Genomic DNA, 18,085 nt, shown 5'->3' with positions numbered 1-18,085 from the left:
CATTCTGAATACAGAATGCAAAGTGCAATAGCGCTGGAGGGGTTAATAAAAAAATAAAAAAAAATTTAACTCACCTTAATCCACTTGTTCGCGCTGCCCGGCTCGTCGTCTTTCTTCCTGGGTAAAGGACCTTTGATGATATGACTGCACTCATCACATGGTCCATCACCATGGTGATAAATCATGTGACAGACCATGTGATGAGCACAATGATGTCACCACAGGTCTTTTTCCGCCTGCACAGCAAAGAAGAAGACAGAAGAGAAGCCGGGCTGTGCGAACAAGTGGATTAAGGTGAGTTACATTTTTTTAACCCCTCCAGCTCTATTATACTAAGCATTCTGTATTAAGAATGCTATTATTTTCCCTTATAACCATGTTATAAGGGAAAATAATAAAGATTGGGTCCCGATCTCCTAGCAACCATGTGTGAAAATCGCACCACATCCGATTTTCACGCAACCCCATTTATTTCTATGGGGCCTGCGTTACGTGAAAAACGCAGAATATAGAACATGCTGCGATTTTCACGCAACGCACAAGTGATACGTGAAAATCACCGCTCATCTGAACAGCCCCAAAGAAGTGAATGGGTCCAGATTCGGTGTGGGTGCAATGCGTCCACCTCACGCATCACATCCGCGTGGAATACTCACCCTTTTGAAAGGGGCCTTAGGGGGCTAGAACCGGGGATCTTTTGATCCCTTGTCCTATTGACTCTAATCGCCATTCTCCGTTATTGCGGTCGCGTGTTTGATGTGTGATACAGCCGTATGGAGCAGCCACCGTAACATACGGATATGCCTGATTTATAGCGATTTGTGACAGATTAATTGGTAACAAATCAAAGTTCGGCGAATCGATCAAATCAAATTTTCAAAAACTTCGCTCATCACTACTCTCGACCATGTCCATCCATTTGCCTTCTACCGTGTTCCACCATAGATTTGCACCGATAAAATCTATCCCTCCTTACTGAGCCATGGGCGTGCACTGTGCCTGCCAGGAGGAGTAACTGAGGTACATGGGGGGGCAAGGTATTATTTTCGGTCCTCACTTTTATGTCCACACAGACACCACGTCCCAGGCTCAGCCAGCAGCTCTCTCTCCTCCGCCCCTGCACGCAAGCCAAATAAACAAGAGTCACGGCACCGCCCACCTCTAGTCACGTGGCTCACCCGCTCAGTCCAATGATATGAATCCGGACGCTGGAGCTCTAACCAATCGCAGCGGTGAGCTAGGCGGAAGTGGGCGTGGCTTCTGAGGCGTATTCTGCCCTGTTGACGGTGGTTGACGTCAAACCTTCTCTTGCGGTGACAGTGAGCGGCCCCGGGCGGACATGAGAGCGGCGGAGGTGAGCGGGATCTGCTGTTACAGCCGCTGGTGAACCCCTTCTTCTCCGGTGGGGTGGCCGTGTGCATGGCGCTCCTCTTCCCCTAGTTACGCCTCCTGTCCTCATATGATGTGCTGCGCAGCTTCTCATAACTGTCATGTCGGCTGCAGCCAATGTGTGCGCGACCGCAGGATCAATATCCTCTGTCTACAGATGTAGCTGAGCAGGGCTGCTCTGGGGGGGCTGTGCGGAGGGGGCTCCTCTGGGGAGGCTGTTCAGAGGGGGCTCCTCTGGGGAGGCTGTGTGTGGAGGGGGGCTCCTCGAGGGAGACTTTGCAGAGGGGGCTCCTCGGGGGAGGCTGTGCATGGAGGGAGGCTGTGCATGGAGGGGGGCTCCTCTGGGGAGGCTGCGCGCGGAGGGGGGCTCCTCTGGGGAGGCTGCGCGCGGAGGGGGGCTCCTCTGGGGAGGCTGCGCGCGGAGGGGGGCTCCTCTGGGGAGGCTGCGCGCGGAGGGGGGCTCCTCTGGGGAGGCTGCGCGCGGAGGGGGCATATGAACCCATTCCCATACTTGATGGAGCAGACCTTTAAGGCACGTTACTAATGTGAAAAAAATGAATATCTTATGTCTGAAATTACAGGGTAAAAGCCTGAGGCTGCACTACTGAGGGATGTCCCTGCAGTGTTGTCATAGAGACCGTGTGATGATCCCTGTCCATTCATATAGACACAGGATGTGGAGATAGTGATTTGGATCCGTACAAGGTCTGTATGACAACCTGCATCTGACAGCTCAGAAAGGGACGTCATCACCAGAATGTCTCAGTAGTGCAGCCTCAGGTTTTGGGCCTGTAACTTCAAGCAGTTATCTCAGCAAGTATTTTGTAATGCCACGTTCCGTTATTTTTGCTTTGGTTTTATTTTCTTATTTACTGTAGTTGTTTGTACTTTCTGTTTCTACGCGTCACTTCTCCATGTAACCTGTGATCAGTCATTGTCACATCAGCGAGAGACGCCGATTGACAAACTCTGCTCTGCTACATCTGCAGTCTGACTTTGTTTATACGTTACTTCTCTCTCTTTCTGGGCCTTGCGCCCACCCCCCTCGATCTCTGACTACCTTTGGCGCTATGGATACATGTGACACCAAAGTTGGCACCCCATACCACTGCCCACCTTTCCACACCAGTAGGCTGGTACCATTTATAATACTGGTGTCTTCTCATGTGGCGGAGGGGTCTTTAGGCCCACTCTGTGGCCCAGGTACAACTAGTACCCCCACATCCCCTGTATCAATCATTGATATTTCCTTTTTCAGAGGCGTTACCCACTGTGGAAATTCCCTTTTAATTGAGCAGGTCCTCCTATGGTCTGGTGACCACCCCGTGGCCAGCTGTCTAATGCATGGGCTCCAGCGGTTCCTTGTAGAACATGGCCTCAATCAGGACAGGACTCTAGGAAGGATACGTGGAATAGGTTGACTACTCTCATACCAATGCCTGGAGGTGGTTCCGGCCCCATCCCCCAGTTTGTTTCCTCACCGTGCCACCTATTTAATAATAATTTTGGCGCACGTCGGTCTCGCTGTTTACAGAAGAACGGGTTTTATCTGCCGTTTCCTCCTGGTAACAGAAGCCACAATGTGTTTTCTTATTATTATTGAGTCCTATGAAGGTCACTGATGATAGAAAGAATAGGCTCTTTCAGACATTCGTGGTGAAGATGTGGCAAGTCAGAACTTGCAGGGGCCGATAGAAAGCTGGTGGAACAAAGGATGTGTAGGTGTGGGCTGGAAAGGTCATACTTGGTGAGGCTCCACCGTACGCTTGTGGTGGAAATATTAACATGTATGTAACAGATGACCCGGTTATGTGAGGTCATCACATCTTCTAGGTATTACCACAGATGAGATCATATCTCTGGAGCCTCCATCTTCTAGGTATTATCAAATGATGAGGTCATATCTCAGGAGCTTCCATCTTCTAGGTTAGGGGTCAGCAAGTGAAAATAAGATGCTGGGAGTTGTAGTTTCCGTACAGCTGGAGTGCCGAAGGTTGCTGATCCCTGTTCTAGGTATTATCACAGAGGAGGGCATATCTCAGTAGCTTCCATCTTTTAGGTGCTATCACATATAAGAGCATATCTCAGGAGCTTCCTCTCCTGTCTTCTTCCCCTGTCCATACTTCTTCTGTTCTGCTCATTGCTCCATTCTTCATGTGGTAGACATTGCGACCTTTTTCCCATCTCCTTCCACCTTCTCTGCCCTTTGTGGTTGACGTGTTGGGTAGTCAGGCAGATTCTACCTTGTAGGGCACAGTTGGGCAGGATTATGAGGGCACCACCACATGGCACAGTTGTGACACAGCCGCACTGTGTTAGAGTACCGCTGGGCTGTACGAGTCGTAGTCGTAGCTATGTACAAGGGTGGCGCTATTTCTGGAAGAAAGCAGCTGCCTATTTCTCGTCTGTTACAACTCCCTTTATGTTCATCCTGGGCTACCTAGTTCATGACTATCGTGCCACAAATTCTGTGAACCTTCTGGTGTCCAAATACATTGTAAAGTCGGCTGAACTCCTTTTGAGAATTTAAAGAGGTTGTCTACAGGGAGTCGTGTATTGGGGATCCTAGCAGCAAGTGTTCCAATTCTCTGCAGCGCCACCACAGGATACGTGGAGCATTACACTGCGCCCTTTGAAATAAATGGTCTGATTGCGCACAGTGTGAATGCTACAGGACTCATTCACACAAACATATTTTTTTGTCCATGTCCCTTCCTTTTTTTTGTTTTGGCCCATATGCAGAAGCATTCATTTCAATGGGGCGGCAAAAAAAAACCGGAAATGACTCCATTTTCATTCTGTATCCGTATGTCCGCAAGTACGTTCTGCCAAAAATTTAACATATTCTACTCTTGTCCGTTTTGTGGACAAAGAAAGGTACTTTGCAGACGACCGTGTACGGATGGATTGCGGATGCGTTCAGTGAAAACTGCGCAATTTCGCAAGAAAGTCCATACAGTTTTGTTTGCGATCGCATTGTTTTTATCGCGTAGGTGTGATGCGTTTTGCACGCGTGTGATAAAAAACTGTTTACAAACAACATCTCTTGGCAACCATCCGTGAAAAACGCATTGCATCCACACTTGCTTGCGGATGTGATTGCAATTTTCACGCAGCTCCATTCACTTCTATAGAACATGCTGCGATTTTTATTTTTTATTTTTTTTATTTTTTTATTTTTTTTCCCTAACGCGACGCACAAGTGATGCGTGAAAACCAATGCTCATGTACACAGCCCCATTGAAATGAATGGGTCAGGATTCCGTGCGGGCGCATCACGCATTGCACCCGTGCGGAATACTCGCTCGTGTGAAAGGGGCCAAAGGCATTGTCACAATGGATCCGTGGTTTGCGGACCATATAATACATATGGTCGTGTGCATAAGCCCTCACACATATGTTTTATAAAAGCGGGTCCCTCCCCTAATCGGAGGGGTTTTCTGGTACTAAAATATGGATGAGCTATGCTCAGGATAGGTCCTCAATATCAGGCCAGTGGGGACCGGCTCCCGGCACCCCCACGATCATCTGTTTGAAGGGTCTGAGTTGCTCAGCCGAGCACTGCAGCTGCTTCACAGTATACTGAGCACAGCGCCCTACATTGGATAGTGGCTGTGCTTGGTATTGCAGCTTATTCCCTTTCACTTCAGTTTGACCGACTGACGCCGCAGCAGCTCTTACCCGAGCATTTCCAACAATTGATCGGCAGGGGTGCCTGGAGTTTGACCAGCGCTGAGCCAGATATTGATGACCAATCCTAATAGGTGATCAGTAATCAGGTCTGTGTCACAAAACATATCTGAGATTTTTTCAAACCAGCCCTTGGATCTGAAAACCTTTGCAATTTCAAATTTGTTTAGCCAGTGAGATGTTTCCTGAAATCTGTCTATTTAGCGCCACCTGCTGTTCTTTTCTGTTTTTTTTTGTCCGTCTCACTCAGGTGGTCGCACATGCTCAGTTTAAATCTTCAGCGGCCGCCAGCTATATGTTGTGTTAGAAGCGGTAGCAGTTACAGGGAGATGCCAGGCTGAAGATAATCTAGCTGGGCAATTGCGGCAATGAATGGCGGTAGCTCTGGGTCCATGTGAGGTACAGGGCGGTCATGTCCTAGATGATGTCTGATTCTCATTTCTTACATCAATCATGGACTAAGTCCCGGTAAACATTTTAACCCTGTAAATTTTATAAAAAAATAAAATCGGACATTTTCCCAATTGCAGGCATTATGGCAATGGCGGGTGTGAAAGTACGGTATGATGGGAAGGATTTGACATATGGGTGGGTGTCAGTATTTTTGCACCTGTATTTTCTCAGTAGCTGTGGAAAGCTGGCTGATCGCCCATATGGACACTTTTCATGAGGCCAGTCGTGGTTTATTCGCCACTGGACATCCGGTATCTCTTGATTTCCCTTCCTTCGCTCTGGAATGGGCGATAACACGGGAGAATAGCGCACGGTCAGCACTTGTATTATCCCTCTTGGTGATTGTCTCCCTGTAGTGCATAAAGCAGCTATTGTGACATCCCGGGGATTTCCTGATGTTATGTAATGTGATACAGAAAGCGGATGCTGTGCCCGGGTACACAGGCATCCTTGTAATGACCATGTGTTCTCTGCTCTGCCCTCTAGTGATGGCTTTGTGTCAGTGCACGGTGAGAAACAGCGACTCGGACATGGAAGGCTGCACCTTCACCGGAGCCGGCCTCAGGGTGTTTCTCTATTGGAGCAACGGAAAGGAGCACTACGTCAGCTTTACTCAGAGCGTCGCCACAGCCGAGGAGATCTGTATTCACGTGGCACAGAGGCTGGGTGAGTAACTAACCGGATGTGCTGCCAGCCAATGGTTAAGGCTACTTTCTCACTTGCGGCAGAGTAATCAGACAAGCAGTTCCGTCGCCGGAACTGCCTGCCGGATCCGTCAAAACGTATGCAAACTGATGGCATTTGTAAGACTGACCAGGATCCTGAACCGTCTTACAAATGCATTGAAATCCCGGATCCGTCTTTCTGGTGTCATCCGGAAAAACGGATCCTGCATTTATTTTTTTTCACAGACCGGAAGGACGGATCCGGCACTAATGCATTCCTATGGGAAAAAAAATGCCGGCATTCAGGCAAAAGTTGAGTTTTTTTTGACCGGAGATAAAACCGTAGCATGCTGCGATATTACCTCCGTCCTGATCAGTCAAAAAGACATCCTGATGCATCCTGAACGGATCGCTCTCCATTCAGAATGCATGGGGATGAAACTGATCAGTTCTTTTCCGGTATAGAGCCCCTAGGACAGAACTCAATACCGGAAAAGAAAAACGCAAGCGTGAAAGTACCCTAAATCAGCCATGAGGATACTAAGGTGTGAACTGCGCTGCAGCATGAGCTGATCTCTGCCGTGCGTCTCTCTGCAGGAATTACACCGCTCTGCTATACCTTGTTTGCTCTGTATGATGTGCAGGAGAAATACTGGTATCCTCCAAATCATGAATTCAAGATCACAAAAGATATGAAACTACTTCTCCACTTTCGGATGAGGTAAGTGATGTAATAACCTGTATATAAATTATTTGTTACCCCATATAACCCCTCCTATATCTCCTCCTAATACTCTATATAACCTCTCCTATATCTCCTCCTAATACTCCATATAACCTCTCCTATATCTCCTCCTAATACTCCATATAACCTCTCCTATATCTCCTCCTAATACTCCATATAACCTCTCCTATATCTCATCCTATTACTCCATATAACCTCTCCTATATCTGCTCCTATTACTCCATATAACCTCTCCTATATCTCCTTCTATTACTCCATATAACCTCTCCTATATCTCCTCCTATTACTCCATATAACCTCTCCTATATCTCCTCCTATTATTCTATATAACCTCTCCTATATCTCCTCCTATTACTCCATATAACCTCTCCTATATCTCCTCCTATTACTCCATATATCCTCTCCTATATCTCCTCCTATTACTCCATATAACCTCTCCTATATCTCCTCCTATTACTCCATATAACCTCTCCTGTATCTCCTCCTATTACTCCATATAACCTCTCCTATATCTCCTCCTATTACTCCATATAACCTCTCCTATATCTCCTCCTATTACTCCATATATCCTCTCCTATATCTCATCCTATTACTCCATATAACCTCTCCTATATCTCCTCCTATTACTCTATATAACCTCTCCTATATCTCCTCCTATTACTCCATATAACCTCTCCTATATCTCCTCCTATTACTCCATATAACCTCTCCTATATCTCCTCCTATTACTCCATATAACCTCTCCTATATCTCCTCCTATTACTCCATATAACCTCTCCTATATCTCCTCCTATTACTCCATATATCCTCCCCTATATCTCCTCCTATTACTCCATATAACCTCTCCTATATCTCCTCCTATTACTCCATATAACCTCTCCCGATAAGCTTCGTCATATTTCTTGTAACTGACATAATACACTGCTATACAGAAGTATAATATAGTAGAAATAAAAAATGAACCCCCATCTCCCTTTTTTTTTTTTTTGCTTACAAATGACTTCATGCATGTAAAATTACTTAATTGCATTGCCATGTTCATAATGACACAATAACAAATTATGTTAAATTTAGTTTTTTGTCCAAAAATAGAATAAGAACAAAAAGCTATACAAATGTGTTGTGGGCAGAATAAAGTTATCATGTTGCACACAGTAAACATCATAAAAACAAAACCCCAGGTTGTTTTTGGTTATACCACACATTAAATGTACCCTCAAATGGTGGTATTAAAAAAAAATGCAATTTGTCCCTCAAAAACAAGTCCTCACATGAGTATGTCGATGGCTTCAGATGCAGAGACGAAAAAAAGAAAGAAAAGTCACTAGTGTTTTAAAGTCTACAGTATACCGCATTCTTAAAGGGGTTGGCCCATCTGGCACATTGATGGCATATCTCTAGGATATACCATCAGTGTCACATTGGTGTAGGTTCCACTCCAATCTCCACGCAATGGCCACGCAGGTGCAGCTACCATCAGTACATAGTATGAGATTCTGAAAGTAGCCGTGTGCGCTTGCTCAGCTATTTTTGGAACTTCCATAGCATAGTATTTCTGGAGATAAGTGCGGGTCCTACACCCATTGACATTGATCTTAGTGATATGCAGTCAATGTCACAGATGGTCTAACCCGTTTAAGACATTACATTCAACCTTTCTTTTGGCTGTTTCAGGTATTATTTTCGGAACTGGCATGGGATGAATGAGAAGGAACCAGTAGTTTGTCGCAACGTCCCCAAGATCAGTGACAGTAGTGAAGACAAGAGTCGGACTGAGCAGTCTAGTGCCATCCTGGACCTGGCATCATTTGAGTACCTGTTTGAGCAGGTAATGTTGTATGGATAGATGCATGATGAGTCATTCTAGCCATGGGGTAAACACTGGCCTCCTGCCATACTGGAGGTGATGCAGTTTGTGATCTTTATACACACTGGGCCTCATATCAGTAGGCTGAAGTCCACCTGTCCATGCGGTTAGTGGTATTACATTGCTATTATTGATACTGCCTCTAGTTCTACCATTGGCTATCCCCTGTGTAATGGGAACATTAGGCTATTAGAGGGCACGAGTCTGTGATGTCCATGTATTCATAAGATGACCTTCCAATCCAGATTTTTGGTTGCACTTGAAAAAACAGCTCTGATCCTCTTACCAACCATGCCAATCATTATACCAGAGGTGATGCCGCCTAAGTCCTCTGCCTTTTTTTTTTTTTTTTTTTTTTTTTAGGCTGAGGAGACTTTGTAGCCTAATGCTCTCCAAAGCCTCCCCGTTGTAGGTTTGAGGATGAGAGGAGCTTGTTTTTAAAGGGGTGTTCCCATCTGGTACATTTATGGCATATTGATGTGATAGGCCATTAAAGGTGTATTCCCGTCTTGGACAATGGGGGCATATCTCTAGGATATGTCCCCAATGTCTGATAGGTGCAGGTCCCACCTCAGGAACCCACTTATGCTTGCAATGGAGCCTTCAAAGTGCTGGAGGGCGTACAACGCATGTGCAGCCGCCCTCCTTTCAGTTCTATGGGGCTTACGGAAAAAGCCGGCTATAGAAGTGATTGGAACGGTGGCCGAACTTGCGTGGTGCGCTTCCCAATCATGTCAATGGATCTTCCGAAAATAGCTGAATCCCCAATGTTCAAGATGGGCCAACCCTTTTAATATCTGTTAGGTGTGTGTTCCACCTCTTAGGACTCGCTCCCATCTCCAGATGTGTCCTTCCCCCGATGTGAACGGGGGGAGCAAGCCACACACTCATGACCACCCTCCATTAACTGCTGTGGGACTTCTAAAAAGGAGCTTTGGCTATTTTCAGAAGTTCCATAGAGTTGAATGGAGAGGTGACCACAAGTGGGCGGCTTGCTCTCCATTATCTGCTACAGGACATCTGAAAATAGCCAAGCGTGCTTGCTCAGCGCTTTTTGGAAGTCCCATTGATGTGAATAGGGAGGATAGGGAAACTTTTAACTGTGTGGCTGCCAGAGTGGGAAAGACACTGACTGGGAACACATTTTCAGTGTTGCTGAGGGGAAAAGGTGAAAGGGCAAAATTTATTTATTTATATTTTTTTATGGAAACGGTGACTTTAGTAAGATGTATAGTCTTGAGGAGAAAGCATTCTAGGCATGATCTAACATCAGGTGGCAGGGGTCCTCTGATGCACCCTGGATAGGTCTTCCAATTTGTATCAACTTCACAAGGGTGCCCTGGTTGACTTTGCATTTCTTGCAGGGCAAGTTTGACTTTGTGAATGATGTGGTATCACTGAAGGACTTCCACACTGAGCAGGACGTCCACAAGTTTAAGAACGAGAGCTTGGGCATGGCCGTCCTTCACCTTTCACACATTGCCATCAAGAAGAAAGTCTCGCTGGAAGAGGTGGCCAAGCAGATTAGGTGGGTATTCTTCCAGGATCAGTGCTGCCCCCTAGACTAGTGTACACCGTTCCCAGACATTTCTATGGACCATACCATTCTAGCAGAGGTGGCATCTTCAAGTGGGTTATGGAGCTGATGAGGGTGTACGAGAACACACATTCATTCAGTGCGGTTGAGTTTATTACCTCCTCTTTACGCTCTATGATATTCTCTCAGTTCTGAGGAAGCCGCCATCTTATCTTCTATTTCACAAGCAAAGATGCAAATAAGTTTTCTCAGTAATTCATCGAAAATGTGAACCTACAGTTTTTTTTTTTTTTTTTAAAGAGAACCTTTTTTTTTTTTTTTTTTTTTTTTTTTTTTTTTTTCAATTAATTAAATTCCTTGTACAGGTTAAAAAAAAAAAAAAAAAAACACGGTCGCCTTCTTCCAGGAACGGTGCCACTTCTGTCCATAGGTGGTTTGCGGTATTACATCTTGCTTCCATTTAAATGAGTTGGGCGGGGTTGCGATCTGTCATACAGCCTATGCACAGGTGTGGCGCTGTTTTTGTAGAATTGGCAGCCTGGTTATCCTTACAATGGGTCTTCGGGTTCTGGCATAATTGAGGTTGATCCAGAAATGGTGTCGGTATGTACTTACTTGTGGGGTGGTAAGTCTCTTTATATCCCCCTCCCCCGCCCAATCTAGTCTGAACAAGCAGAGCAGCAGTGTAAAGCATTGGACCCTGTAACACTGTGCCTATATGTGAGCCTTGCACACATTGGGCATGTGTAAACTCCAGTTTATTAGTGTGTGGCGCATAAAGGACCAGGGGGTCAAAAAAACGTTTAAAGGGAATGTGTCACCAAAAACTTTTTTTTTTTTTTTCTTTCTACCATTAAAACCAGATAATGACACGCCTCCTGTTTTTATTTTCTGATTGCAGAGTTTTTGTATTCCATTTCGTGAACATGATTATGGGGGCAGCCGTCTTGCCTGAGCTGTTCTTAACTACATTTTAGGAATTGCTTTACAGCAGCCCCAGTGAGCCATAGACACAATAGACAGGAGGGCGCCCCATTGACTTTTATGGGAGAGTTTTCTGGGCATGCTCGGTGACCTGTGCAGAGGTCAGGAGGGAGTAGATTATATATAGCTGTTATTTCACCTATTGTGAATGGTGGATCCAGTGTTATCTATGTAGAGGTGATATCTGTCATTGTAATCCTTCCTGTAATGATAAGGAGGTGACTACTGGAAAGTGATCTGGTGCCTCCTATTAGTCTTGGTGGCGAGTGCAAAACTGAAGGATTTTAGTTTTTCTAAATGGATATGAACATAAAAAATGAAATATGACTTCACAAAAAAAAAACATGATTTAAACAAAAGGTCATTTTCTGACAACACATTCCCTTAAAATGACATGATTAGTAAAACACGGCTGCACCTTTTTGGAGGCAGTTTTTTATTTATTTTTTAAATTTTTATTTTTTATGATTGCAGTTAACCAATTTTTGCTAAAAATCATATTTTCAATTGACTTTTATAAAAAAAAAAAAAAAAAAAAAAAAAAACATTCTGTCACAAAGGGTTAACTGTTTTTCTAGCTGTGTGACTGGTACTTTCTCTTTGTGTTGGTCATCTAATAACCCTAATCTCTAAACTACTCAGGCCCCCTTTAGGGTACTTTCACACTTGCGTTTTTCTTTTCCGGCACAGAGTTCCGTCACAGCGGCTCTATACCGGAAAAGAACTGATCAGTATTATCCCCATGCATTCTGAATGGAGAGTAATCTGTTCAGTTTGCATCAGGATGTCTTCAGTTCAGTTGTTTTGACTGATCAGGCAAAAGAGAAAACCGTAGCATGCTACGGTTTTCTCTCCGGCGAAAAGAACTGAAGACTCGCCTGAACGCCGGATCCGGCATTTTTTCCCATAGGAATGTATTAGCGCCGGATCCGGCATTCAGAATACCGGAATGCCGGATCCGTCGTTCCGGCATGAGCATGCGCAGATCGGTAAAAATGAGAAAAATGTACAAGACGGATCAGTCGGTCCGCATGACAAGCGGAGAGACTGATCCGTCCTTGCAATGCATTTGTGAGACGGATCCGCATCCGGATCCGTCTCACAAATGCTTTCAGTCAGCGGCGGATCCGGCGGCCAGTTCCGACGACAGCACTGCCCGCCGGATCACACTGCCGCAAGTGTGAAAGTAGCCTAACACGGGCGAGGGCCGAATGCAATGCAGGTGCGTTCAGGATAAATCGTGCGAGTAGGAACGCAATTTCAGTCAGTTTTGACTGCGATTGCGTTCCATTGTTCAGTTTTGTTTCCACGCGAGTGCAATGCGTTTTGCATGCGCATGAGAAAATACTGAATGTGGTACCCAGACTTCACTGAGGTTTGGGTTTGGTGTTCTGTAGATTTTATTATTTTTCCATTATAACATGGTTATAATGGAAAATAGCATTCTTCAATACAGAATGCTAAGTATAATGTCAATTAAAGGTTAAAAAATAAAAAAAACATTACTCACCTCATCCACTTGATCGCGCAGCCGGGATCCTCTTCTTTGTTCTTTTTGAAGGACATTCGCTGACGTAATCGCTCTCACCACGTGGGTCAGAGAACAAATATGGAGCTGTTTTTGGACACAGCCATGTTTCCACAAAGAGACATTGTTCTGAACTAGGGCCCCATAAGAAAGATGCTTCACATGTAGAACATGACCGCTTATAAATGAGTTGCTGTGGGCAAGTGCGCCCCCTTTTTTTTTTTTTTTGCCCAAGTTTTTGACCATTGGACTGACAGCCTCTTATGGCTTTTCTCCACAGCTTTAAGGAATGCATCCCAAAGTCCTTCTGCCGGCAGATCCAGCAGAACAACTACCTTACTAAGTTCCGCATGAGGAGTGTCTTTAAGAAATTTGTCCGTCACTTCCACCTGCACACGGTGAGCGCCGGGAAGCTGAGCGAGGAGGACGTCATGTACAAGTACCTGTCCACCCTGGAAAACCTGGCACCCAGATTTGGCTGCGAGATGTTTAGGACTCTGAGCCTGGAGCTTCCCACGGAAGGGGAGAAGCTCCCGTTGTATATCAATGGGGGCTACGTGGACCACGGCGAGTCTGTGAGCAGGGCGACGACCACACACCAGGTCCTGGTTAGCGGAATGGAGGGGATCCAGTGGAGGCAGAAGAAAGAAGAGGTGAGCTTGTTGTATGGGTTGTCAGTAACTCAGAAAAATTGTATCCTGTACTGAGTGTCCCCTCTCCATTCACCTCCAAAGCGGACTACTACATTCCGCCGGTTCTCTGTTAAAGGAGTATTCTCATCTCGGACATTGGGGGCATATCGCTTCGATATGCCCCCAATGTCTGATAGGAGCTTAGAATGGAGACTGCAAAGTGACGGAGGGCGCACTGTGCATGCTCAGCCGCCCTCCATTCATACCTATGCGAGTGCTGAAATTAGCAGAGCGCTGGCCCTACTATGTTTGCCAGCCCCTCTGGCGCTTTGCAGACTCCATTCTAAGCATAGGTGCAGGTCCCTCTGGGACCGTTGCCTATCAGACGTTGGGGGCATATCCTAGCGATATGCCACCAATGTCCCAGATGGAAATACCCCTTTAAGAGCAAGCAATGTACTGTGGTTGCTAAGATGTTTAGACTCTGACAGTTCTGGAAATTTGTCAGTCAGGTGCCCACATAGCAGAATTTGTATTTTGTCTTTACGCTGGGTTCACACCTGAGCGCTCTGTATGCGCGATTGTACCGGCGTTTGCAATCGCGCATACAGAGACAAGCGAACGCCCATTGTCGCGCGTTCCCGAAAGTCTATGTACGGGAACGCGCGACAAGACGCCCCAAAGAAGCTCATGTACTTCTTGGGGCGTTGGGCGTTTTACAGCGCGATCGTACGCGCTGTAAAACGCCCAGGTGAGAACCATTCCTATAGGGAAGCATTGGTTTCTCCTTGTTGAGCGTTTTACAGCGCGTAGGAACGCGCTGTAAAATGCTCAGGTGTGAACCCAGCCTTAGGTGCGAGCAGAGCGTCTCATGTAATGTAAATAAAATTAATTACATAAGCCGTAATGTGAGTGCCAAAACCTTAAAGGCTATGTACACCTTCCAGGGCATTTTTTAAGATTTCATTTTACTAATTTGGGGCAAAAAATAATCTTTTCAATTGGTCTTTATTAAAAATATTTAGCCATTCTGTCACAAAGGGATAACTGTTTTTCTAACGGTATGCATCCTACTTTCACTTTGTGCCCTCATCTAATAACTCTAATCTCTAAACTACTGAGAGGTCATAAACACTTATTTAAGCCACATTCTTATCAGTAAGTTAAGAACTGAACTATGTGTTTATAATGTCATAGAGCAAAGATAAGGAGCCCGTCTTCTGACGGAGCAGAGAGAAAATTCAGATCCATCTATTAGAGCGTCTCAGCCCTGTACAGAAAAAAAGGTTTCATATTTTAAATATGATTTTTAGCTCGTAATGAGTACAATGCAATAATAAAAAAAATTGCCCCCAAAGGTTTACGTAGCTTTTAAATGAGTGTTTGAGCTCAGGAGATAAGAGATTAGGCTTCACATGAGCCACCAGCTGGCGAGAATGAGTAGTTATACTGAAGATTTTTAATAAAGATCAAAATGAGTACAAGGTACGTCCTGTGTAGTTCCGATCACCGCCGCGCAGAGGGCGGTGATCGGAACTGGGTGCCTGCTGAAATCATTTAGCAGGGACCCTGGGTCAATGCTTTCGGAAGTTTCTGATCCACGGATGTCAGCCGTTTAACCCCTTCCGTGCCACGGACCGCTGTATGGAAGAGGTTAACAGGGAGGGAGCTCCCTCCCTCTCTGATCTGGGGCTGCTGTGCCTTTTCAGCACCCAATGGGAGAGGGAGGGGGCGCCCCTCCCTCCCCATCACCCGCTGCTCTTTTTGATCGCTTGCCATTACACTTTTTGTGATGTAAGGTGACAAAAAAAATGGCTGCTTTGACAACGTTTTTATTTTCAATAAATATTGAGTTTTGTTTGGCTGTTAACCCTTGCTTTGTTACTGGAAAAAATTGATTAAAATGGAAAATTTGCCCAAAAATCGACATTCAGAAATTTTATCTCCATTTGCCATTAACTGTTGTGGAACACCTAAAGGATTAACGACGTTTGTAAAATCAGTTTTAAATATCTTGAGGGGTGTAGTTTCTAGAATGGGGTCATTTTTGGGTGGTTTCTATTGTGTAAGCCTCACAAAGTGACTTCAGACCTGAACTGGTCCTTTTAAAAAGTGGGTTTTTGCTTCTAAACTTCTAAGCCTTGTAACGTCCCCAAAAAATAAAATGTCATTCCCAAAATGATCCAGACATGTAGACATATGGGGAATGTAAAGTAATAACTATTTTTGTAGGTATTACTATGCATTATAAAAGTAGAGAAATTGAAACTTGGAAATTTGAAAATTTTGCTAAGTTTTGGTAAATATGGTATTTTTAAAAAAATTTTTATAAATAAATTATTATTTTTTTTACTCCATTTTACCAGTGTCATGAAGTACAATATGTGACGAAAAAACTGTCTCAGAATGGCTTGGATAAGTCAAAGCGTTTTAAAGTTAATCACGCATAGTGACACTGGTCAGATTAGCAAAAAAATGGCCTGGTCCTTAAGGTGAAAATGAGCCCGGTCCCTAAGGGGTTAAAGGGGCTGCAAATAGAAGGGATTCTGTTCTATTGGACAGAGCGGACAGCAGATAAAAGGAATGTCTCCTACTCTTGAGGACCTTTCCTGTCCCATGTGCCACATACAACCCATTAATTTGAATGAATACTGTGTAATACTTAATTTCTCCTGTGGAGGCACTGCAGGGATATTGAGCACTTCTGGCTGGGTTTCCCCACAGATTGCAGCTGATCGCTGGCAGCAGGACACTTTGTCATCTGCTTATTGTAAAGGACACCCTTCTGGGGATTGTCCAAAAACCCCATTTGGGTGGAATTGGGTTCAGAGGAGATCTCTGTTTATAATAGTTCAATATAAAGTAGTGGAGATCTTGAGAAAGTGAAACCCTATGTAAAGGTCTTGTTCACACCTCGACAGTGAAAATAATGGCAGTACTATATCAGCTGCGTCTTGACCACGACGGTGTCTAAAAAAACCACTGTGGCCATGTTGGAGTCTGTCAGGTTTAGCTTAAGCAGGTTTTGTAAACTGAGAGGGGCTAAAAGACAAGGCCCTCATTTATCAAAGCTGTCTAACAGGAAATTAGGCCTCGTCCACATAGGAGCCAATCAGAGCTCAGCTTTCATTTCTCAAACTGCCCTGGAAAAATGAAAGCTTTGCTGCGATTGGTTGCTATGGCCAACAAGGCCTGTTTTCCTGTTAGACAGATTTCATGAGAGGAATTGAAACGGGTGGGCCTCATGTGTGAACATTGGGGCAGATTTATGAAACTGTCATATCCACAGCATATCCACCAATCGCAGCACAGCTTTCATTTTACCAGAGCATAATGTGAGTTGACAACTGCTGTGATTGGTTGCGATGGGTGACAGTCCGTTTTTCTTTTAGACCGCTTTATAAATCTCCCCCACGGTCTAACAGGAAAGCGGGCCTTGTTGCCTATAGCAACCAATCTCAGCAAACTTAGAAGGTTGTAGAGCTCTTCATTATAAAATCATTTAGATGAACAGGAAAACCCCTTTGAAGGGGTTATCTCATTAAGGCAACTTATCCCGTATCCACAGATGTCTGGTCAGTAGTGATCTGACTGCTGGGTCCCCGCCAATCCCAAGAACGGGGGTCCCTTCTCCCTGTTTACATAGGGACATGCCCAGTGCCGCTCTGTGGGACTGTCAAGATCGCTCTAGTGCGCTATCTCCGGCAATCTCAGAGCTGAATGGAGACGCTGCCATGTATGCGTGTCTGCCGTTTCATTCAGACGGAAAGCACAGGCCCCCGCTCTTGTGATTTGGCGTAAGCACCAGCAGTCAGACCACCCCCATAGTGGCCAACTGTTCCGAATTTGGCAGGACTGTCTGATTATTTTTTATTATTTTTAACCCACTAAAACATTGGTAAGTATGCACCCCCTGATCAGACACGCAAGTTTTCTCAGCGGGGCAACCCCTTTGTGGACACAGTAGTTGGTCATATCTCATTCGGCCAACATCTATCTCTCCTTGCAGCCCCATGTAACAGCCCTATCCTTGTGTCCCACCTGATGGGTGCGTCCTCCACCCTCATTAGATGGTCGTCCAATCCCGCTGCCCACCTTATGTTCTCACCTCCCAGTAGTGGATCAGGATTTCTTCTTGAAACGTCATCTTTCTCCTTTCTCTTGTGCAGGAGCCAACGGAAAGCTGCCATCATAAAAATTACTTCAGCAAGAGAAGCCGCGGCAAAGGACAGAAGGCAGGAAAACCAGCGACCGAAACCAGTGAACCCATGTGGGAGCCGTTCTGTGACTTCCAGGATATCACTCACATAGTCATCGGCAAGAGCAGAGTCAGCATCAACTGTCAGGACAACCGCTGTCTGGTGAGGGCGCTCTCTCCCTATGCTGTCACTTGCTTATCGCCCACCCTACTCTCACTCTAGTTAGAATGGAGGTAGATATCATAAGTGTTGGCCAGATCATGCGGCTGGTGGTCTTCCAAGACTGCACTTGGAACGGTCACAATATTTTGTATGCAGATGAGGGGCTGCCATGAACTGATGACTCTTTTCTCCGGCAAATCAAGTGGTAATCAAAGTCCTCTTCCTTTGTGTCTC

The 18,085-nt window shown here is 45.3% G+C and overlaps 1 protein-coding gene across 1 annotated transcript in view; it reads left to right on the top strand.

Annotated features, from left to right (window-relative positions):
- Window positions 1-1,230: 1,230 nt before the first annotated feature.
- TYK2 (tyrosine kinase 2) overlaps window positions 1,231-18,085 on the top strand; it is a 44,939-nt gene continuing 28,084 nt past the window's right edge. Inside the window, exons 1-7 of the mRNA XM_044278794.1 lie at window positions 1,231-1,354; window positions 6,019-6,198; window positions 6,795-6,918; window positions 8,617-8,770; window positions 10,174-10,337; window positions 13,139-13,511; window positions 17,660-17,851. Coding sequence (XP_044134729.1) covers window positions 6,021-6,198; window positions 6,795-6,918; window positions 8,617-8,770; window positions 10,174-10,337; window positions 13,139-13,511; window positions 17,660-17,851 — 1,185 coding nt within the window. The 5' untranslated portion in view covers window positions 1,231-1,354; window positions 6,019-6,020. The remainder of the gene's footprint in view (window positions 1,355-6,018; window positions 6,199-6,794; window positions 6,919-8,616; window positions 8,771-10,173; window positions 10,338-13,138; window positions 13,512-17,659; window positions 17,852-18,085) is intronic.

The sequence above is a fragment of the Bufo gargarizans genome, chromosome 2 (genome assembly GCF_014858855.1).
Source record: "Bufo gargarizans isolate SCDJY-AF-19 chromosome 2, ASM1485885v1, whole genome shotgun sequence".
Classification (NCBI taxonomy): Eukaryota; Metazoa; Chordata; class Amphibia; order Anura; family Bufonidae; genus Bufo; species Bufo gargarizans.
This window is presented reverse-complemented; position numbering and strand designations above follow the sequence as displayed.